At 31.7% G+C, this 25,775-nt stretch overlaps 1 protein-coding gene across 11 annotated transcripts in view; it reads left to right on the top strand.

Moving 5' to 3' along the window:
- The window catches only part of LOC143064776 (5'-AMP-activated protein kinase subunit gamma-1-like), a 183,001-nt gene that overhangs the window by 57,788 nt on the left and 99,438 nt on the right, over nt 1-25,775 (top strand). For 6 of the 11 annotated variants that reach the window (XM_076237865.1, XM_076237860.1, XM_076237866.1 and 3 more), the window contains exon 2: nt 16,496-16,522. The exons of 4 other annotated variants lie outside the window; for them this stretch is intronic. In XM_076237865.1, the coding sequence (XP_076093980.1) occupies nt 16,496-16,522 (27 nt within the window). Of the gene's footprint in view, nt 1-16,495; nt 16,523-20,830; nt 20,985-25,775 lie in introns of those variants that run through there. One more of the 11 variants, XM_076237870.1, reaches the window with a different exon arrangement.

Here is a 25,775-nt window from a genome sequence, read left to right as displayed (position 1 = left end):
CCTCAGCTGTCCAATTTTTTTTAAACTACTTTTTAATACATTATCATTTTTGTTGATGGGAATAGAAACTCTTTAAAACTGGAATATAAGATCAAACAAAAACAATAGACAACTTTTGAGTTCGTTGTATTTCTGTCAAAAAACTTTGGTTTTAGTGAACATCATTTGTGCAAATAGGGGCATTGTCACTTCCATTCCCATGTTGAGCGAGTAGTTGGAAAACTATGATGCTATTTTGCACGGATTATTCAGCAAATTGAATTCTTATGATTAACAATCAGCACTGCTCTCATTAGGGAATTATGACTTAAAGTATCTACTGAACAAACATTTTTTCTAGTTTATCCTGCACAATGACGATCATTAAGACGCTTGATGAAAGTTAATAGTGCAGGAATACAGGTGATCCCCTTTATCTGGTGAATGACGTCATAATAGGGTGCATAATTGACAAGTTTTTTTCCGGTGTAGTGCAAAACTCGAAAATAGTCTATTGATACAAGCAATACAGCATCAAACAATAATTAAACATTATTGTATCTAAGAATAATCCCATGTACTGAAAGGAAACTCAAAGTACCTTAAACCTGCTTTCCTTTTCTGTCATATCAGTGTCCCTAATTTGGAGTAGATTTTATTAATCAGTGTTATTACATACATTTTCATTCAGATTGTGGAATTTGGCACCACTGAATATAAAAACCACTGTGCCTAAAAAAAAGTTGTTTGTCTGATATATTATTGTGTGAACTGCAACAATAATTAGAATCATTAGTTGTATATTACTGGCCAACACATCGAAAGATGTTTACAGAAAATAAAGCAGTGTGTACCTGAGTAGTTTGACGGATTATGTTATAAAGATTATGAGATTCTATTAGTATTGTCTCGTAGTTTTAAAGTAGATGGTATCTCACTAGCCTTATAATACATGTACAAGTATAAGATATACACCTGAGGGTGCTCACCTATAAAGTATATATAATAAACAACATGATATTTTAAAATATCTACATGGTTTAAATTCAAAATGATAGCTTTTAATGATTTAGGTTTCTGTGGCAGATTGGTTTTAGAAGTTGAACTACTGTATCACTAGCTTATCAACACAGGTTGTGAGTTTGAACCCCATGCTTGTCAGGTGCGTTTCACTCTGATCTTTGAATTAGCTAGGATTTTCAGTCATTCCGTCTTCCTCCCCAATAAAAGCTGACTTAGAGTGAGCCATCAGATAGCATAACAGTGCTGAAAGTGACTTTAAATGCCAATCAATCATTGTGATTGAATTTATCTGATATACGGTAATTAATGTTTATTTCAAGTCCTGTGTGTAGATGTTCTTGGTTAATTGTCTTTTAAATTAAGGCATGTTTTTTTTTTTCTTTTTTTTCTAGTGATTTTAAACATTAAACTTTTGCATAATAGTGCAGTTGATAAAGTTATTTTAAAACCATTTCTGTTTTCTTTTTATATGTGTTAACAATTTTTAAAGTCTTGTTTTGAGCATTAGTCTAAATCTCTTTGTAACTATAAATAGATACATCTAATTCTTGTAAGTACATTATTGTTGTGTTGAATAAAAACAAACTATATATTTGGCAGCCTAAACACCAATCACAAACACAGTAATTAATGGTAAATTATATATGAGTTTGATGTTGGTGCTATTTTAGTTAGCTGGAGATCCATCGCTGATATTTTCCAAGAATCAATTTGTAAATGTATCTATTAATTTGTAAGTAATCATTCACATCTTAATAAAATCCAATACAGTATCATGAGGATGACATTTTACTGTCATGAATCTGATTTCAGCTATTCTTGAAATTGTCAATGTTGTGTTTTTATGTTTTTAAACTGCGCAATTAGTAATCTTCTCAGAAATATTCTTGAATTTGACATTTGTAAATGAACAAGGATTTGCTGTTTGAATTGTGTTTTTTAATTTTTTATTTCTTTTTTAGAATTGAAATATTTCGCCTGGACTAACATAATTTTTACCATAAGAGATAAGGTTTAACAACATAAGCTATGTATAAACTTGTGTAAAAGGTTATGAAAGGTCCTGCTCAACAAAATATTAGAAATTTCAGTGTCAGAACCAGAACTTTTCATAAGGAGGGGGCCCACTGACTGACTTAAAGGGGGATCTGCCTATGCATTTGAAAAGGAAAAACAATGGCATGATTTATGCTTAAAACAATTGAAAGAAAAATAAATATGACAGACAGACAGCAACCTACAACAAACACCAAATTACAAGCTCTTTTAACATATAACTTGGACAAGCAAGTTAAAAATGGGGCGGGGTAAGACATCTTTGTTAGCTTTCAAACTGGCCTTGGGCAGTGGTGTTACAGGACAACATTAAAACAAACTAAATAAATCAGTTGGAAAGGACTGACTTCTCAGATGGACCAAAGTGCAAAAAACAAAACTAAAAAAGACAACAGATACTTAAGTACCAATCTTACTAAGAAAACTTGCAACTACTGAAATCTAGTTCATTTAAGCCAATTTTGACCCACAAACAAAAAGAAAAAAGAGGTTTTTCTACACTAAAATATCAAGTAGTACCCTGGGCCAATGGATTTAGGTAACATGATAATAATATTCGTATTTCTCTGTTTTACAGACTCTCTGTAACTATCATTTGCTGTTGTCTTCCTTACAAGTTCCACTTTGATTTCTTTGAATTTAGATAAGACTTTGATGTAATCCAGTACTAAGTTTAATATGTGCTTTACCAAGTATAGAATGTCAAAAGGCAGTGAGAATTATAAAGGATATGGTGTGCTTTGGGGAACATTTCTAATGTTGTTTTCATGTAGAGATTGGTTGACAGTTTGTTTGTTCTAGTGATACTGTAAAATAACCCCACAACTTCTTCAAAGCACATGTATAGTTTGATTAACATTAAGCAAACAATTCTATTCAACTGATTCTAGGTCAGCCATCCTGAAAATGCAGTGAGGTGATAGTTTTTGTCCCATGCTGAAAACCCCACTGTGACCTTGATTTGAAATTATCATCAATATAAGTGCTGTTTCTTGTGTATTGAATTTAGTTCATACACCATATTCTTTCTTTTCAATTTGAATTTTCTACTGATTTCTGAAAAAAAAAAAAAAATTTATAGCCCAATTAAGTTTTCCTGAGGATTTGTTGATTTTGAACAGAACTTGTATGATGGCTTGAAGTCTTCACATAAATTGCTAAGTTATCCTATGTTACTATGTATTGATTATCAATTTATAAGTTAAATCATAATTACTTTATCATTTATTCATTTCAGGTGATTTGATTAGTTGAATGATCAAATATTGACAGGTATTGTACAATTGTAGGAATGGCCTGTTATAGACATTTAATTCCCTTGGTCATTCCAATAAAAGTCTAACTGCTATGTTTGTATTACATCATTGTATTGAAAAGTCACCTTTATATGATCCATAATCTAAGGCTAAATGCATTTATTTCTATTTACCATCAAGGACACAGATTTGTTGATATTTTTTTCCTGTATTTATTCCTCTTTGTTTTGTGATATAGAATTGACCTGGTCTTTTGCCATCATGTTGGATTATTTTGAATGCTCTCGTAATTGGTAATTTTGAAGGCCCTCGTAATTTTGTAGTGGTCATTTCCTATTTGGTAAAAGTGCCAAATTCTCTGCACAATAATGAACCCTTACAATACCTCTTTGAGGGATCTGCAATATGTGGCCTGTTGCATTAAGGCAAAATTCTGCCCCTATCATAAATACCATTGTTTTCCAGAGATTGTCCAAACTAGGGGCTTGTAACCTTCTATTCACCTTGTCCTTCTGTCAGTTCAACATAATACTTCCATCACACATTTTTTATGTACTTCTTTAACAGAGTGCCTTTATATTTGGTCTTGACAATGATAAGTTGTGCACATTTGAGATTTGTTGGACATCTGCTTCCAGGGTTTGCCTATTCTTTGAATTTTTATACCACTGCAAAAATGAAAAATATTTTGGTCGTATATTGTTATCACGTTGTCAGCGTTGTTGTCAGCATTGTCCAAAGATGGATGGTTTCCAGAGAATAACTTAAATATAAGAAAATAGAAATCAATAACATTTTAACAAAAGGTTTATAACCAGTAAAGTAAGGTTTAGATTGATTTTGGGGGTTTTGGTCCCAACAGTTTAAGAATTAGGGGCCAAAAAGGGCCAAATAAAACTTTGTTTGATTTCATCAAAAATTTAATCATTGCGTTTATTTGATATGCTGAATCTAACCATGTATTAAGATTCTTAATTTTTGGTCCTGTTTATAAATTTGGTCTACATTAAGGTCCAAAGGGTCCAAAATTAAAATTCAGTTTGGTTTTAACAAAAAATTTAATTCTTTGGATTCTTTGATATGCTGAATCTAAACATATCACTCAGATTTGTGATTATGGGCCCAGTTTTCAAGTTCGTCCAAATCAGGGTCCAAATTAAACTTTGTTTGATTTCAACAAAAAATTGAATATATGATTCTTTGATTTGCTGAATCTAACCATGTATTTAGATTTTTGATTTTTGGGCCCCTTTCTCAAATTGGTCCACATTATATAATTAAGTTCTGAAGGGTCCAAAATTGAAGTTTATTTGATTTCATCATTAATTGAATTCTTGGGGTTATTTGAGAAGCTGAACATAACCATGTATTTAGATTTTGGATATTTGACCATAATAGGTATAGACAACATTCATTCTGTGTCCACTATTAATCACAATTCAAATTCAGATCTGTATCAAGCTTGAATGTTGTGTCCATACTTGCCCAACTGTTCAGGGTTGGACCTCTGCGGTCGTATAAAGCTGCACCCTGTGGAAAATCTGGTTCTATATATGTTAAATAACCTTAAAATTTTTCTTCACACTTTCCTCAAGTACTGTCAAAGAACTTCATAATTAGTCACTTCATAATTAGTCAGCAGCTTATTTATAAGTGATGAGTTGAAATGTATAAGCATTTTCCTGATCTTTTTGACTATGTCTGTGTATTACTAGTGGGGGTATGCTAAGCACATCTAGTGCATTCTTCTTATTGTTTAAGATTCCTGTGAATATGTTTCTGAACAAAAGAGCACTTAACCAAATTATAGATCAGAATGTATTACACTTTAATAAACCTTCTTACATCTCTTGAACTCTCTCTGGGAAAAGACATGATTTCTATATATCTTTATTCTCTTAAAGTCAATGCATTACATCAGTACAGAGATAACAACAATATCTATTTACAATATATACAAAACAAGGAGAGAGGTTACAGAAGTCACTTAAGCCAGGAGGACAAACACAAGCATTAATATATTTTTATAAATGAACAAAGCTTCTTATTGTGTACTATGTATTCCTCTTTGATAGTTAGACTTTTGTATATAAGGTTTTTGTAGAGTTCAGTTTATATTGAGTGGGCCAAGGTTTATGGTTAATTTCATACTGATTTTGTTATTTGATTAAGGTTTTTGCTCAGGTTTACTTGCCGACTTGTTTCTTTATTATTATGAGGCTGACTTCATGCAGGAACTTCTTAGGAAGAAAGATAAGAAGTTAGCAATATTCTTTAACTCTACTTTTCACTAAATAATTCAAAATTTGGTGACTAGGTGGAACGCATCTATCCAATCGAGCTAGAGATAAAGGATACTACAGATACAGTTAAGTCGGCCTCATATCTTGACTTACATCTAGAAATTGACAATGAGGGTCGGTTGAAAACAAAACTTTACGACAAAAGAGATGATTTCAGCTTTCCAATTGTGAACTTTCCATTTCTAAGTAGCAACATTCCAGCAGCACCTGCATACGGGGTATATATCTCCCAATTGATACGATATTCCCGTGCTTGCATTTCCTATCATGATTTTCTTGATAGAGGGTTGCTGCTCACAAGGAAGCTATTGAACCAAAAGTTCCAAATGGTGAAGTTGAAATCATCCCTTCGTAAATTTTACGGACGCCATCACGAGTTGGTTGACCGTTATGGAATAACCGTTTCACAAATGATATCGGATATGTTCCTTACGTCGTAACTACAATCCCCTTCCCTTTCATGAATGTGACCTACCGAATAAGACTATTAACCGGATTTGTTATCACATAAGCAATACGACGGGTGCCGCATGTGGAGCAGGATCTGCTTACCCTTCCGGAGCACCTGAGATCACCCCTAGTTTTTTGGTGGGGTTCGTGTTGTTTATTCTTTAGTTTTCTATGTTGTGTCGTGTGTGCTGTTGTTTGTTTGTCTTTTTCATTTTTAGCCATGGCGTTGTCAGTTTGTTTTAGATTTATGAGTTTGACTGTCCCTTTGGTATCTTTCGTCCCTCTTTTAAACATACTTTTTTTGTGTTGAATTTTTATGGATTGGAAAAAAGGGAGGATTGTACATACAAATTCATTTAAAATATTTACGGAGAATTATATTTATATACTTGAAACCCCACGGTACATCAATATGAGCCATTTTCATGGCAATCATATATATAGGCGTAGATTCAGTTGGGGTAACCTGCATCCCCCTCCCTGAAAAATCTAATTAATAGGTTAAATTACAAATATGGTTCTATAACTCTTTAATTCTCAGGAGCAGCCTTAAGCCCCTAACATTGAGTCCTTAAATAGTGTCTCAGGTATATAGCAATAGTTCATGCTCAAGATTCCAATAATTTTAACATGAAAGCTGCAATTATGACTATCTTTGATGAATTCTCAGATTAAACTCATCAAATAATTAAAAGGAATATTATAGTTTATATTGAAAAAAGTTGGATTTGGATAATTTTCAGTCAATTTCCAATTTGACATAAAAAGGACCTAATTTACATTGTTTTGTATTCTCTACATTGAAGACTAAAATTGTATGTGGTATTAAAATTATTCATTCAAAAAATTAAGGACAATACCCTTTTCGAATGTGTATTTACTATAGAAGTAAACAATTAACAAATTCAATATACATTTAATTAGGTTTTGAAATTGTGCAATGGAGGGAATTTAGACAGTTTTAATTACAAGTGACTGGTTGACCTTTAAGTTTTAAACACCACATTGTTACTTCTGTTTTAACAGTTGAAATGAGTCTTTCCTTGGAATAAATGAATTCTATTATTTTACTCCAGCAATTTTTTCATGTTAATATCCCATTATGGACAAAACCCCATTAAACTGATGGGAAAATCTGCTTAAAGTATATTTCCGAAATCAATTCTTCTTAGAAATTATGATCATAAAAGCTAGCATGGGAACAAATTACCTCATTTTTGTCATAAAAGTTAGTTACCTGAGAACCACAGATTTGCTTTTATCTGTTATCTGTGTACCTCAGAGAAGTGGGGGTCTTTTCCTGTCAATTATTGATTATATAGCTTTTAGCATCCTTTAAAAGACTAATTATGTTGTAATTTTCAGGGAAGTTTTTTGAGTAGTTTGTTATTAGGAAGGATTAGGTAATTATTATATAGCTCAGTTTCCCAATTTGCTGCCATTTAACATTTGAAGAGATCACCAACAACATGGAAGTGCAGCTAGTGCTATAAATAAGGAGATGTGGTATGATTGCCAATGAAACAACTATGTTCCAAACTTCAAATGAAGTGGACGTAAACAATTATATGGCATTCCACAATGAGAAAAATGCACATAAATAATTGAAAGATGTTTGACACCACTTAAATTAAGATCAGCAGTCCATATGGAAAATGTAAGCATTACTTTTCTGGACTCCTTTCTGCTTCTGTCTTGCTAATGAGAAAAGTATGACAAAAAATAAATATAAACCATTTGCTGCCTTAAACTTACTGTAATTAGAAAATTGGAAACAAATTTTGAGAAATTGCAGAGTAGTGTGTCATTTTTCACTTTTTATAACTTTAAGGAGTACATTTTTTGTGAAGCAAAATTCTTCAATAAATGACTTGAGTTAACAAGGAGAAATACAAAGTTCCCATTGCATTTATTATTTGGAAAGTTCACCTTTGAAGAAATTGAATACTCTGACCAACAGCAACGTATTCTTATGAAAGGTTTTATTTCTTTCACAATGATACTAAAATTGCCTTAACCTTATGGTATGAAATTGTTTTCAATCCAAAGCTTAGTCCCAACTGGTGACTTAGCTAAATATTTTTATGCCCCACTTACTATTGTCAGGAATACGTATGGTAGAAATTGTTTACAATTCAAAGCTTAGTCCCAACTGGTGAATTAGCTAAATATTTTTATGCCCAACCTAGGATTGTCGGGAATATGTATTCCTGACATCCAGGTCACAGCATCAAAATGTCGAGAATACATGAATTAAGTAAGAAATTATATGTGTAATCAATCTATAGAAGCCCAAGTATACAAGTGACATGTTACAAAGTCTTAAGTTACAATATAAGAAATAAGTGACATTCCCACGTTATGTGCGAGTCGTATTTACAACAATGATAGTAGAGGGGCTTTATGTTTTCTTGTCTGTGGGTCCATTCATCTGTTTGTCCTTTCCTTCGTTTGTTCGTTTGTTCCTCCATCTGTCCCGCTTCAGATTAAAGATTTTTGTCGAGGTAGTTTTTGATGAAGTTGAAGTCCAATCAACTTGAAACTTAGTACACATGTTCCCTATGATATGAATTATCTAATATTAATGTCAAATTAGAGATTTTACCCCAATTTCACAGCTCCACTTAACATAGAAAATGATAATGTGAGTTGGGCATCTATGGACACATTCTTGTTATAAAATCAGAAGATATCATACATTACAGAAAAGTAAAATGATGTAGAGAAACATTGAATTTGATAGAGTGATAAGAATGAATATACACAATGTCATATTACTTAGAATAGTCAGAAAAAATATATTCTGTCACCCATAGTAATCCTCAATGTTTGCTTTGGCAGACAGGCAATGTATGAACCGATGCAAAAGGCATAGGCTTGAGTGAAAATATTCTATACTTATACACAATGACCCTATTATGGCAGATATTATTTTGTATGTAAATTGTGATAGATACGAAACTGTATCATATAAAAACAAGAAGATTGGTCTGTCATTATTGAGACATTAGTATCCAATATAAGAGGATGTTTTCCAAAACTGCATTCTATGATACATTTCTTTTATAAAACATTTGATCACTTTCTCTTGAAGAATGTTTATACCAAGTAATAAATATGACATCAACGTCCGTTTGTTCCATTAATTCATGTATTGAATGTCCTGATACTCTTCCTGTTTTTTTGCCAGTCAATTTCTTCCAACCTTGAATTAACGTCTTATTCTTTCAACAGAAACTTGGCATTTTCTGAGATTTTTTTATGTTTTTTTCTTAATTGTAATCATAGCTATTTTGTACTCAGAACATTTTGACCCAGATAGCTAGTTTAATATACCGGTAAATGGAAAACCAATTTAGTACTGGGATTTTTTTATTGAAACACTCTGGAGATTCTAACATGATGTCTGAGGATGCAGTGAATACTCGGTCATCTTCTATAGTTAGTCTGAAAGTTTCCCCAACAATAAATAAACGTAGACAAATATAAGCACATTTATTTGGATTATCACTGGTGTAAAACGATAATTCTGCTGTTAAGAACATGATTTTTGTCCAATTTAGATTTAATTTTCTGGTTGGAATTGCTTAGTAAGAGTTTTGTACAAATTATTTATGTTCATTCATTTCAGTTTGACACCTACATTGCTATTTTAATAGATCACAACCCTTTCTTTAGATTATAGAAATTTGTTTTACTGTACCAAAGTGCTTTAAATACAAAAGAGAAAAAAATAAAAATTAAACCATAGTACTTTATACAAAAGTGTAAATATGAAAATAAAAAAATGTGGCTACACTGGTATGATTGTTTAAATAAGACTTTTCTTATCTACCAAATTAAAAATGATGTAAGCAGCTATAGGTCACTATACAGCATTCAACAATGAGCAACACCCATACTGTATTATATAATAAGTTAAACTACAAAAGGCCTCACCATGACAACATGTCAAACAACTAAAAACAAATATAAAAGACAGCAAACATCAAGAACAAGCACTGAATTAGATCAGGCTCCAGTGACACATAGTTTTAGTTTGAATTTAAATTTTATAAATAAAAAAAAAAACACACACACACACACACACACACACACAAAGTACATCAGTAATTAAGGTCATATATATCCTGTTATATTTGCTTCAAAAACATAATATGGTATAAATTGATTTAGTATTCTGTTGGATGAATTGTATTTTTTCCAATCTGTTTTCATTTGGGTAAAATAATGCTCTCAGGTCAAACATTAGTAATCTAAAGTTGGATGTACAAATTGCAATGAAATAAGATTTTATATTAAAAAAATATTCAAAGGATCAAACTGAGTTGACCACCAAATCTATTTTCAATAAATAAGTTATATTTATCCTTATAACTATTGAAACAAAAAAAGGGGGGTGGGGATAACAGTGCTTTTAAAAATGGTAAGCATCCTATCAAATAGATACAAAGAAATGTGTTTAAAATACCATGGTTGTAAAAAAATGCTATGTTCTTTTCTAAGTAAAGGCTGATTTAAATGTAAACAGTATAGGAGCATTGCACTGCACTGCAGTATGTTTATAGGAACTTTACACTGCAGTGAGCCATGTGTGAAAAAGGTTTGTTTAAATCAATATCTTAAAGAAACCTTTCTGATTAACTGCAAGTCATATAAAACAATGATACAAATCTATTGCATAAATAAATTCAACATATGTAATACTGAAGTTCAGTATAAGTAAATTGAGTTACCATTACTTTGATTTATATTTAGTATAAATGAATACTACCCTATTTTAGCACTCTTCAACATGATGTTAAGTATTTACAATATGCATGAAAGCCCAATATAAAAGATTTGTTTATAAGAACCGACCACTAACACTTATTTAATAAGATGAAAAGAGATGAATGGCTTTGTCTATTTAACCATACCTATGAGGGTCCAATTTTCTTACAGTTGGTTACATGATGATCTTTGAATAGCACCTTCTATTTTATAAAAGGACAACTATTACCTGAAATTCTGTAATTTCAGCAGAAATTTTGGTTAAACCATGGTCAAAAGCATGGATAGCCATTGTCAACCATGCCTTGACCATGGTCAAACATGGTTGTCCATGCTTTATCCATGATAACCATGGTCAACCATGCACAGTATTGCACAATATTTTTTAAAGATCTTTCACCATATTTATTTTGTGTCAGAACCTATATTGTGTCAAAAATTTGATCACAATCCAAATTCAGACAGTATTAAGCTTGAATATTGTGTCTAAACTTGCATCAACTGTTCAGTGTTCAACCTCTGCGGTTGTATCAGGCTACGCTCAGAGGAGCATTTTATTTCTGCAGTGTTTTGTAGATTATTGTTTGTTATATTCCTATGTTTTTTTTTGCCATAATTTTATTCTCTGAGATTCCATGTCTTCCAAGTTTTTATTCTGCATTTAGCATCTTCTGACATGCAATATGCTTTTGTATTATTGTAAGTCTTATAGTTTGACTTACTTTACTTGCAAATCTACTTAAAACAATGTTGAACTGAAGTATGTATCAGTTAGTCCTTTTAATGACACCCTTTAACCATGAAATCACCCAGTTATAGTCAAAATAGATTGCTGTAATGGATTGTGTCATATCATGTTACTAATGAATACTGGAGTTGTATTTGTTTTATAACCAACCAAGATAAAAATAAGGAAGGAATACAATATGGTGTCAGTGGGACAAAAACACCTTTTTAACAAAATAGTCCGCAAAAGAGTATGAATTTCAAACATGAGTGAGCTGAAGGTATTGAGAACATGTTATGATCTTTGTATCACATGTTTATGTACTGTCAACAATAACACTATATATGAATTAAGTATGGTTTTTGTCGAGCCTGCAACTTTTGTTGCAGAAAGCTCGACATAGGGATAGTGATCCGGCGGCGGCGGTGTTAGCTCACTTCTTAAAAGCTATATATTTTAGAAGGTGGAAGACCTGGATGCTTGATATTTTGTATATAGATGCTTCATGTTATGAAGTTTCTGTCAGTCACATGTCCATTATCCTTGACCTCATTTTCATGGTTCAGTGACCACTTGAAAAAAAAGTTCAGATTTTTTGTAATGTTAAATTCTCTCTTACTGTAAGTAATAGGATAACTATATTTAGTATGTGCGTACCTTGCAAGGTCCTCATGCCCGTCAGACAGTTTTCACTTGACCTCAATCTCATTTCATGGATCAGTGAACAAGGTTAAGTTTTGGTGGTCAAGTCCATATCTCAGATACTATAAGCAATAAGTCTAGTATATTCGGTGTATGGAAGGACTGTAAGGTGTACATGTCCAACTGGCAGGTGTCATCTGACCTTGACCTCATTTTCATGGTTCAGTGGTTATAGTTTAGTTTTGTGTTTTGGTCTGTTTTCCTCATACTGTATGCAATAGGTCTACTATATTTGTTGTATGGAATGATTGTAAGGTGTACATGTCTAGCGGGCAGATGTCATCTGACCTTGACCTCATTTTCATGGTTCAGTGGTTATAGTTAAGTTTTGTGTTTTGATCTGTTTTTCTCATACTTTATGCAATAGGTTTACTATATTTGTTGTATGGAATGATTGTAAGGTGTACATGTCTAGCGGGCAGATGTCATCTGACCTTGACCTCATTTTCATGGTTCAGTGGTCAAAGTTAAGTTTTTGAGTTTTGGTCTTTATATCTAATACTATATGTCATAGGTCAACTATATTTTGTGTATGGAAATATTTTATGATCTATATGTCAGTCGTGCAGGTTTTATTTGACCTTGACCTGGTTTTCACGGTTCATTGCTCAGTGTTAAATTTTTGTGTTTTGGTCTATTTTCTTAAACTATAAGCAATAGGTCAACTATATTTGTTGTATGGAAGCATTGTTAGCTGTACATGTCTGCCTGGAATATGGTTCAACTGACCTTGACCTCATTTTCATGGTTCATGTTAAGTTTATGTGACAGTCGTAATAAAGCTTTATATTTAGGAGTATCAACATAATATCAATGATTAGTAAAGAAGGCGAGACATTTCAGTGTGTGCACTCTTGTCTAAACCAAGAAAGGACAGGATATTATACTGATTAAGACAAACCTCATGTAATTCAATATGATAGCAGATTTAGTTTAAACATACATGTATTTTATTTCATTAAAGACAAATGAATAAGACACAACAGACTGAGGAAGTCAATGGTCAATGTTAAGTTTTCATGGTTTGGTCTGTTTGCTTGGATACTTTACATATGCAGTTCATGGAATGTGTGTCAGATGAACATGTCTGTCTGACAGGGTTTATATGTCCTTGACCTCTTTGTATGGATATTTGAAAATTTTAACTTTATTTGATAATATTAAATGTGGTAAAACCTTTATCAATTTAAAATCATTAATGGTTAGTAAAGTAGGTAAGACATTTCAGTGTGTGGATTGTACATGTAGTGCACCCAAGCTTATACTGTCACTGAAAGCTAGTCATGATAACAATCTGAATCAAAACATTATGTACATGTATATATATATATATATATAATGATGCCATGTGGTCAGGCTTAACAAGATGAAGACAAAAAGCATGTGGTTTATAAGGTACAATATATATACAGCCTGGAAAAAAATCTGATTTCTATTCAAAAACTTAAAGCTTTTAAAAGCACTGAGCTGACCGCAGAATCAGTAGCATAGAAATTTACCTGAATGAACTTTTACTTTAAACAAACAATGATTGATCTTGTAACATATTGTAGAATCCAACAGAAATCTGATTGTTTTGTCTATAAGTCTGTGTGAAATTTGGCACAGCTATGATTATTGAACTACAAGTGATAACTTAAATAAACTACCATTATTTATCATACTCAGACTTGTTGATGTTGTATGATAAACTTTTTCATGGTTTTCCACTTAAACTGCTCAGTTGAATTATTTATTTTTTTCATTTATAAAAAAGAAGATGTGGTACAAATGCCAATGAGACAACTCTTCACAAGAGATCAAATGACACAGACATTAACAACTATAGTTCACAACTGCCTTTAACAATGAGCAAAAATCCATACATGCCTACCATATAGTCTAATAAACTGTTCAAATCTGTGCTAATTGTAGAAGCTAAAAGATGGAAATTTCGAAAGATAAAATTTTAAATAACAAGTTAAAAAAAACTCTACTGAAAACATGCTTTATTAAAAGATGTACATGAGATATTGCTGATTAATATATCTAAAACAAACCATCAGATAAGAGAACATCTATAGCATGTTTATGTATTTGTTTGCCAAATTATTATGTAACACAAAAATACCAACCAAGACTGTATGGTTTGGTGCCAAATTGACCATTAAATCTGATATATAGAAATTTCTTCAATTAGCAGAAATTAAAATTGTTATGTAACATAAAAATACTAAAAGAGAAGGTATGGTTTGGTTGCAAATTGACATTTGTGCATTCCTTGAAACTTAAATTTTAAGATTAGTGATGGTTACATTTTTTAAGTATAGGTAGAATATCTTGTTCTGAAAACCATTTCTTTTAGAACCACAGTAGTCACAGGGTCTAGCATGTGACAAATGGTATTAATCACAGTATGCCAGACAGTTGGTTGTGTATTATCATACCTGTCCAATTATCAGTACCATGTAATGAGGATGGAATGTACATGTTGTTTCAGGATGTATTTTTATCTTGGTTAATGATACTATGCAATACACAGCCAGGCATTTTAGGGACTCTAAGATACATGATTGGAAATATCTGTTATAGAAGTGGGAGGTTTGGCACAATGTTACTTTCACTGTAAAACAAAGTTCAACCTACTACCTGCATTTGAAAGTGTCTTTACCAAGTCAGGACTTTAACAGTCAGTAGTCAGTTCTTCCCTGAAGTATCATTTGTAGAGATTTTTTATAAAATTACCCACTTTATTAAAAAAAAAAAGATTTATACCATGAAGTATGTAACCTTTGTTATTATGTCACCCGATCGACAATGTTGGTGACTTGTTGTTTTCTTCCCTTTCTTAAAGAAACTTATAGGCTTTGCTCATTGTTGAAGGCCGTACGGTGACCTGAAGTTGTTAATGTCTGTGTCATTTTGGTCTCTTGTGGACAGTTGTCTCATTGGCAATCATACCACATCTTCTTTTTTTATATTGTGAGAACATCTTATATTCTACCAGCTGACATCTTGTATTGAAGATTCGTGGTCATATTGTTGATCCCTAAGGACTTTCATTGATAAACATGCAGGCTCTTTTTAAGTTCATTCCCAATTACCCTCATTAAAAACATGTAGGCTTTAAGGTGACCTTTAGTTGTCCTCATCTTTGTTCTTTTGTCTTTGATGGATACTTGTGTCAATGACAGTCATACAACATCTTCTTAATTTTATATTTATAATGATGTTTAACCATTATTTGTCCAAATTGAAAATCATCCTAGACAATACAACATAATACAAAAACTATTTGCAGCTGTATTACATACTAAATTTCTTTGTATGTTAGTAACAAGATTATTTTCATGATGTTGTGAAAGCCTTATGTTTGTCTACACTCCAAAAGTGTGTACTTGACTAATAAAATAGTATTTTTAGAAATTGGTCTTATGTCATGATATTCATAAAGAAGGAAAAAGTTAAAAACTAGATTTATGTCATTACATGTCTTGAGTACAAAATACAGTATGTCGGTGTCAGTGGGGGATCTAGAAATTTTCATAAGTGGGGGCCCACTGACTGACGTAAGAGGGGGCCAACTCCAGTCACGCTTCAGTGATTCCCTATATAAGCAACCAATTTTTTTCCAAAAAAGGGGGGGGGGGGGGGCCAGGCCCTCTGCTCCCCCCCCTAAATCCGCCTCTGGGTGCTAAATACAAAGTTTATTTATGTCAATATATGTCTTGAGTACAAATTACAGTATGTCATTGCTAAATACAAAACAAAGTTGATTTATGTCAATTTATGTCTGAAGTACATTAAGTACAGTTAACATACATAAGAAACTTTATTCATAGTAGTATACCGGTATGTCTTGAGTTTAAAGTTTATGTCAGTACTAAATGCATTAAAAACTTTATTTATGTCTGTATTTGCCTTGAGTTCAAAGTACAGTGTTACAGTCCAAGCTGGATTGACTTTTGAAGAAACTCACACAGATCTCTTCTTAGATAAACAAAAACAAAAAAGTCATGGTTATTGTCAGTAATCAGTTTTCAAATATTGCAAAGACAAGTAAAAAGGTCTGTTAAATGTGATAATGAATGCAAAATATTGTGACAGAGTTAATTGGATATAAAAACTGGAGGATTTATTACCTTATTACCGCTTAGGTTAGTTGAGAGAAAGTTGTTCTGAGAGTAAGAGAGATAACTCTAACTGAATTTTAGTCAGCAATACTAATTTTATAAAACCACATTCAGTTTCAGATGATAAGTGAGTCAAGCAAGGTAAAATGTTTGATTATTAGTCCATAATTTTAGACTCAACTTAACACAGTTTTTGTTATTTGACACCTTTCCTTGATATAGAAAACTAATGCTTATTTACAGTTTGTATGCTGATATTGAAATATATTTATTTATTTTCACTTTGTGTTGCTTTAATTTTTGCCTCACTGTAGACATACAAAATGCACTTAAAATTAAAGTGTTTTTCTGTATTGAGATACACTATCTGTCTTTTCTATCCTTAGAATGTCTGTTTGTCCATTAAAAGTTTTGTCCTACTTTTCTCTTATAACTACAAATTGGAGATTCCTAAAAATTTGGTATCATGGTCCGAGACCACAATTGTCGGCCCTTGATTTTCGTTGTTCACGAATACAGTTCCTAGTGTTTACAGTGGGTTACTTGCCATTAATTTTTATACCCCTTTCAAATTTATTTCTCCATGTTTAATGCCTCAAATTGCAAGTAGGGGGTGAAATTACACTGTAAAAAAATTTGGGTCCAGAATTTTAAAGGAAAGTAGTGATTTGGTCCAGCTGAAAAAGGTTAAAAATTAGAACTTAGAGCTGTCGAGTTAGAGCTGATGAAGTTTTCTATAATTTTGATATAATTTGTCCCAAAAGTAGTACAACACACTGTAAAGATTTCTTTGAGAAAGCGCAGGTGGGATTTTTTTTATTTTCATTTATGTTCTAAAAGAAATGCACTACGAAATAATTGTGGTCTCGGACCTCATGTGATGATTTTAACAATATTTATTATTATTTTTACAACAGATCATTGCTACATAAGTACTCAGAACTTAACTGAATCAATTTCGCAACAGTAAAAAAATTTGCATTTCAGAATGTGTTAACTCCTTTTTGTCCTATGTAAATCTTTAGACATTTTCTTTCATCACAACATTAAGATGTGATATGATTGCTAATGAGACAACTCTCCACCAGAGACCAAATGACACAGAAATTAACAACTATATGTCAGCATATGGCCTTCAACAAAATATTAGTAAAGCCCTTACTGCAAAGTCAGCCATAAAATGCCCCTAACAGACAAATGTGAAACAATTCAAACAAGAAAACAAATGGCATCTTTATGTACAAATTAATAAAGGAAAAATAAATATGTAACACAGCAATAAACGAAAACCACTGAATAACAGGCTCCTGACATGGAACAGCCTAATAATATTATCCAGTTTATAATTTGATTTTACTTCAAAATAGCTGAATATTATTCTTGTGAGTTAAAGAGACTAATGAGACTAATTTCCTAGTACAAGTGATGAAAAACAGTATGGTTAGACTGTTGTCTTCATAAATTGTTATATTACTGTTTTTATCAAACATATATTATTTTGATAACTTGAACCTTGCCATGTCATCATGAGTTTTTATAATTAACTCTACATTGTATTGTTTTACTGTAATAATTAAAAACCCCAAAACAGAGAGAAAACAAGAATGTGTCCAAAGTACACGGATGCCCCACTCGCACTATCATTTTCCATGTTCAATGGACCATGAAATTGGATAAAAAATATAATTAGACATTAAAATTAGAAAGATAATATCATAGGGAACATGTGTACTAAGTTTCAAGTTGATTGGACTTCAACTTCATCAAAAACTACCTTGACCAAAAACTTTAACCTGAAACATGCACTTTCATTTTCTATGTTCAGTGGACCATGAAATTGGGGTCAAAAGTTTAATTTGGCTTTAAAATTAGAAAGATCATATCATAAGGAACATGTGTACTAAGTTTCAAGTTGATTGGACTTCAACTTCATCAAAAACTACCTTGACCAAAAACTTTAACCTGAAACATGCACTTTCATTTTCTATGTTCAGTGGACCGTGAAATTGGGGTCAAAAGTTTAATTTGGCTTTAAAATTAGAAAGATCATATCATAAGGAACATGTGTACTAAGTTTCAAGTTGATTGGACTTCAACTTCATATCAAAAACTACCTTGACCAAAAACTTTAACCTGAAACATGCACTTTCATTTTCTATGTTCAGTGGACCGTGAAATTGGGGTCAAAAGTTTAATTTGGCTTTAAAATTAGAAAGATCATATCATAAGGAACATGTGTACTAAGTTTCAAGTTGATAGGACTTCAACTTCATCAAAAACTACCTTGACCAAAAACTTTAACCTGAAACATGCACTTTCATTTTCTATGTTCAGTGGACCATGAAATTGGGGTCAAAAGTTTAATTTGGCTTTAAAATTAGAAAGATCATATCATAAGGAACATGTGTACTAAGTTTCAAGTTGATTGGACTTCAACTTCATCAAAAACTACCTTGACCAAAAACTTTAACCTGAAGCGGGACAGACGGACGAACGAACAGACGGACGAACGAACAGACAGACGAACGGACGCACAGACCAGAAAACATAATGCCCCTCTACTATTGTAGGTGGGGCATAAAAATAATATACTTATATTTCTTGCAAAATTATGTTGCATTATAAATGGGGGATAACTCTACTCTACTTAAACATTATCTATAGATGTCTTAGTTTATGAGAGATAACTCCACATTTCTTGCAATTTTTCATCTTAAATAGGGTGATTTAAACTCTTACATTGACAACATACTTTTTGTTAAACAGAATTGAAATTGGTTCTGGTGTAGAGAGAATTAATTGCTGTAAAAAAAAGAGAAGATAACAGCCAATTAAGGCAACAAAGGGAACTCATTTCTCAAATATGTAATGTTTATTTCTTTGATTTAAATTATTGTAGTTTACTTATGACCAATGTTGGCATATGTTTACCAGTTAATTAAAGATTAAAGTAGAAACCAGGCTTTGCTTTCAATGATCTGACAACAATGTGTTCTACTGGTACTTTCTATTTTGAAGAGTTTTTATTGTTTATTAGGTTGTGTTGTAATGATACCAACTTAAACAAATTCTGAAATTCAAATGGTTGACATTACAGTTATCAGAACAGAAAGTAGAACACGACTTTGTCAGATCCTTGTAGCCCAAGCATTGACATTTGTAATCCAAGCACATGGACATGGCTCTGTATTTCAATGGGATTGTTTATAAGTGATAAACATTTGAGTCGGTGAAAAATTATGAAAAATGGAGAATAATTCTAGACATTATATACCGTTCATATTTGATATAACATAAATGACTATAGTATAAAAAAAGTTTTTCTATACACTTGATTGTATTCTACAGTCAATAAATTGATGGTTGTCACAAATCATTTGTACAGATTCATTTGTCTGATTTTACCATGTATACGGATATGGTGCTGTTTCATTTTTCTATATCCATTTCCTTTATGATTTTTGAATTTTGATTAGAAGAATAAGAATGAAGGAGTTTGCAAGTACACATGCAGTCATTCATGATCCATAGTGCAAATCATACCATCATTTATATTATTTGTAAAGGACTAACCAAATTAATATCCCTGATAGATGTTCCAGGCTAAGAATTGTTCTGTAGTTCTGCCAAATGATTTAACTTATGAATGAAAGATATGGATGAGTTTGAACAAAGAACCAGGATGCGTGAATTTTCAGTCCTGGTATCTATGATGAGTTTATTTCAAATTAATTTAAATAAAAAGATGCAGATTTAACTAGCTTAAATTTTATGCAATGCTCCAATTCTGACTTTTAGTTTCTTGCATGTTTGCAATATTTCTTATAAATCAGGCTGTCACTTTTCAATTTTAATATGTTTAAAAAAAATTTCTTTATTGGTTTTCCTCTCATTGTTGAAGGCCCAAAAATTTCTTTATTGGTTTTCCTCTCATTGTTGAAGGCCCTTCACAGTGAAATGGAATTGGTCACACCACTGTTCATTGGTCTAGATTTATTCAACAGTTGTCTCTTATTTGCAATGATAGCATACAACATCTCCTTATTAATATCTAGTACAGGATGCCAAGAAAATGTTGACATCCATGTCAGAACATAATGATCCATAATGGCTAGTTTTCTCATTACATGAATTAATATAATAGAGCAATAAACATTCATTCTTTAATCATTTATGTAAATAATACTGGTAGAATGGTGATATATTGATTTTCACAGTTATAAGCATCTACAATATAATATCATAGGCATTAATCTCAGGGGACAAGGTGGGATTATGTTTTAAACTTTTGGTAAATAAGTTTTTCATAACAGGAAATATATTTTTTCACCCTTAAGTAATGATTAACTGCAGTGGGAATATTAATCTATATTGGGACAAAAGAAATATATTTACATGATTGCTCCCATTGTTCACATAGACTTTTGAGATTCTCCCTGTGAGCAGTGAACCATTGAAAGTAAACATGTGCTTCCAGTGATCAGCCTTGTACACATGATCAGCTTTATTTGAATTTATAGTGATATATATTCTTGGATATTTTTGCCTCTGATTTAAACAGATCAATTATTGTAAGACCTCCAGTATGTCTAGTATGGATGTGGTAAGTTTATAAATAACATGAACTTTTCATCCTTTGTTTGTCATGTTATTCTTCCTCTTTCCTTTGTACAGATCTGAGTATAATTTGGTCAAATGTTTTCCTTATTGTTCTAATACTTTCATTTGATTATTTTTGTTGGATCAGGTCTCCTTACTCCAAAACTAAGGAGTGCAGTTTAAAAAAAATAAAATATTGAACATGTAAAAAGTATAAAACTAACTTTGTGAGCTGACATTTTAAAGAAGTGTATTGTAAATGTCTTTGGACTTTAAACTATCACTAGTTTTTAGGGTATACAGTCTCCTTTTTATTATGTTTTATTCAGGGGCGGATCCAGGATTTCAGATTAGGGGGGCGCAATTTAAAATTTTTTTTGAGGTATAATTATCGAAATTATTGGAATATTCTTCGGGTGCAATGTAGATATCTTGCATGGCAAGCAAAACGTGGCGAATATTTTGTGTTATAATTAGCAAGAATTAAAGTTTCAAGCTAAAACCGCATAAATCCACCCCTTTTAATCTACAATCACCAACAAGAAATGTGTGAGCTTCTATTCATTGACTCAACAATAGCTCACCTGACCAATATTAGATTTTAAAAACAAAAAGTTCATCTTTTGCCAGAGATTTTTCATTGTCTTTTCACAATTTTCTTTAATTATTATTTTTTGTTGTTTTCGGAGGTTGTGCCAAACTTTTTATATACATTTTTACCGCAAACCATTAAATTTAGAATGAGATCCTTACGAAGATATGTTTATTTTCATGGGATCCTATGTAATACGGAAATACTAGTTGGAGCCTTGATCGTTTATGCATGCTTCGGCAAACTTTACAGGTTGCAAGTCAGAAACATATATTGATACAGAGATATTAAATAATGATACAAATTAATAATTACATAAGATGTATGTTTCATTATGATACTTTATTCTGATTGGCTAACTGCACATCACGTGTTATTCCGTAAGCAATTGCATTGCTCAATAAAACTTTTCATTCATGATAACACATGGTCCCACAATAAAGTGCACAGGTGAATTAAATAAAACTATAATAAAATTCGTGTTTTCAGGATCATTGCTAACAAAATGTAATTATAAGTATTGAATGCTTCTTTTTGTAACTTCATAGGGTTGTAAAAGCGTTGACCATGCGCACATTATTAGTATGAAGCACTTCCAAATGAAGTTACAAAAAGAAGCATTCAATTCTTAAATAAACTAACCTTTCGCTTGAACCAGTATTTCTATCTTTCATTAAGAAAGAATCTAACCAGTTACCTTGATTGTTTTAGCCGTGCAATGATGAAATAACCAACCCAACCGCGGGTAGGGCACTTTCAACTACTTCGTTGGAAAGTGAGTTTGTGATGTTTTGGAACTTCGATTATCAAAGAAATTGTTTATAAATTCCGCAACTACACTGTAACAATTGTTTTACTTTAACTGCCAAAGCCTATGATATTTGTCATCAAACTTGGTACCGCGTTTGACACCTTTCTTTGAAGTATGATATATTTATAATAGAACTTATAAATAAACCGTAGGTCAGTTAATTAGTAATCACATTGATTCTGTTAAACTTACTGTTTTTTATACTTCTTTGAATGATAAAATAGATGCAATGCGACGACATTATTTTTCGTTGTCTGTTCAGATACTTTATTTTATGAGGACAACCCATGCTTTGCAAATTTTAGGGGGGCACACGCCCGCCATGCCCCCGCCTAAATCCGCCCCTGTTATTATTCGACTATAATGGGCTTTTGCAACATACTTTTTTTTATTTAAGTATACATCCTTTATTATTTATTTACTGAAATATTACCTGAGCAATATTTCAAAGTGATAATCATTTAACAACATTGATGTTGCCTAAATCTGAGGATATTCAGGTCCTTAGAATCCTATTTTTATAAGTGTTGTAAAAGTAAGATGTATACATAAGAGAATTTTAAAGATGAACAAGAAGAAAATTTTGGGTTTAAATGGTACATTCCAATTTACTTATATTTAGCACTTTGAGGGTAATGGGGGTACCTTCATGATGAATATTGGTAAAAATTCATGCCAAATCACTTCTACTGTAATTTTTGGTGCCTGACAGTAAAATGTACATGTTCTTTTGAATCAACTGATCGACGAATCACTCCAAATTTTTTCCAAAAATAACATTAACAATGATTTTTTTGTGACATCCGACAAATGATTAATCACAGTAAAATTTTAACCAATTAAATGCTGATGGAAGCTGAAAATGACTGTTTGATATCTAACGGTAAAGAGCATTCATACCCTTAATAATATTAGAACTGATGAAACTGCAAAAAATAGGATCATGTCTGATCTAGATCTTGTCATTGATGATTAGTTATATTAACCACAGCTTTGCCCCAAAAGGTTTTTTGCCACAAAATATTTGTTGTGTCAATCAAATATCTGAGATTTACTTCAAATGTTCTAATCTTATTTATTATCCCATAGAACTTGTAGAACTGACATATATTTTGAAAGTACTATTTTTTAGGGGGCCAAATATTGGCTCTCATAAGTGCCTCCACCTTGTGAATATTTATCCAACAACAACATACCAAGGTAATAAAAGAAAGAAATACATTCTACCCTACTGGTAACTAAACCAAAGTTCTATTGGATCTTAATTTATGAATTATCTACACCCCATTTATTAGTTACCTGCAGCTGAGGTCAAAGGGGATACTGTTTTCTGAAATGTCTGAATCAATTGTTTTAATATTTGGTAAAGAGTCACAGTAATATCATTACAGAAGTACTTTGAATTTCCTTCGGTTGAGAGTTTTTTTGCCAAAGTTGTTGCCCTTGGAAATAGGAAACTGTTTTATAACCTGTTTTACCCACTTCTTTTTTTGTAATGCCTGTATCAACCCATTAGACGTTTGGTATACAGTCATATCATAAGAGGCTACAGATCAAATACAAGTTTTCTTCTGGTTGATTCATTTTTACAGAAGGTGTCCTCCCAAATGGACATTAAAAATTTCTTGAAAATATCATTTTTATTCAATTTCTATTGATTGCTTGTTGATTTTTTTGTTTAATATAAATGTTCTTTGATACAAAAGATCAACAAAAACAAATTTAGATATTTTATTGCATCAATGTACACAGCTGAATGAACTCTGTGTTATGAAAATAAATGAAATTGAGGTCCCTGATGTGTTGAGCTAGCACAGTTTGTTATAAACAATAGGTCATTAAATGTAATAAGGAAACATTTCAAACATAAATTTTATTTTATTGCTTATTGTGATAGATTTTTTAAAATGTATACAATTTTTGACATTTATTTTTCAATATTTTTCTGCTTATATATACATGAAATATTCAGTCTACATACAGCAATGGAATAATAATTAAATGTAGCATTCTCAAGTTCATGCAAAAAGGTTTATTCATATATATCACAAGATAAATCAAAATCTTTGTTCAGTTTTCATGGTTTTTAGATAAAAAATAAGAAATTGTTTAAAGGGAATAACATTGGATTTGTTTTTATAAAATTTTAATAGACTATATCCAGCAGGTTTTCTTCCTTGAGACTGCTGTAAAAAGTATAAAACAGTGTGAAATTGATTCTTCAGCTACCACTCTGTCTTCATCTGCTTATCTACAGACTTCCCTCTAATAGTTTTAATTTTACTCCACAGGTTTATTAGGCAGCTGCTTCAGATAAAATCGTTCAACTGTTGGATAAGATCCAAGCATTATCTGATATTTGCAATGAACTCTAAAGACCTATAGCTTCCTAGTGTTATTAAGCTATGACATTATGTCTTGTGAAAAATGCAAGGTCAAAAGCAGTTTACTAAAATTATATTTGTAATATCTTAAATGTACCAAATTTGATACATTATAATGGGACTGTGGGACCATAATCAAATGAGTAAGATGCTGTGGTCACACCTATACATGTTATTGCCCGACCTTGACCTATCACCTAGTCAATTTAAACAAGACACTGACCTCATGTTTTATTGGTGCAAGATCTTGACCTGAATGATAACAAGTTACTGTAGAGTAAATGTACTGTATCAGCTTCTTTCTTCAAAGACATTTGATAATTTTTCATGAAGTGTTTTCGTTATGTTGTTTTTCTTTCCATGTGTCTTTAGTCACTATTTATGATTGTTACTGTTCCTTTGGGTGCCAAAAATAAATGAGTTGTGATACATCAGCTGAAACTAATATATATCATGTGACAATCATCAATCAGTACACCTAGGTTACCAAATGTTCCTGACCATGATCTGTTGTTGTCCATAAATTTTCTCTGTTTAAAAGAATCAATACTACATTCAACCAATGCATCAAGAAATAGTATCTCATTTTCATTAAGAGAAAAGATAGGATATAAATCACAAAAGGATAGAAATCTAAATATCTGATTAATTTATACTGTTTGATTCAGGAACATTTGTCATCATCTGTTTTCTATCATTAAAATAACTCTAAAACTTTACTGAACAAGTTCACAGTGTTATAGATTACTGATGCATAAACCAAATATCACAGCAGGTCATAGTGCACCTGATATGCACATAATACCCCAAGACATACATTTTATGAATATAACAGTAGGTCTTTGAATGCATGATATGATTTGACAAAGACTTGGTCTGTATCAGGTCTTATAACACAGAATACTTATACTTTTCCATAATTTGAAATTTCTACATTTGATGGTGAATATGTAAAACATTTGCTGATGCTGCCATTTTTGATTCAAAATTTACTCAGAATATTGAAAT

Source organism: Mytilus galloprovincialis, chromosome 2 (genome assembly GCF_965363235.1).
Source record: "Mytilus galloprovincialis chromosome 2, xbMytGall1.hap1.1, whole genome shotgun sequence".
Classification (NCBI taxonomy): domain Eukaryota; kingdom Metazoa; phylum Mollusca; class Bivalvia; order Mytilida; family Mytilidae; genus Mytilus; species Mytilus galloprovincialis.
Note: the sequence above shows the minus strand (reverse complement) of the source record. Positions and strands in the feature narration are given on the sequence as shown.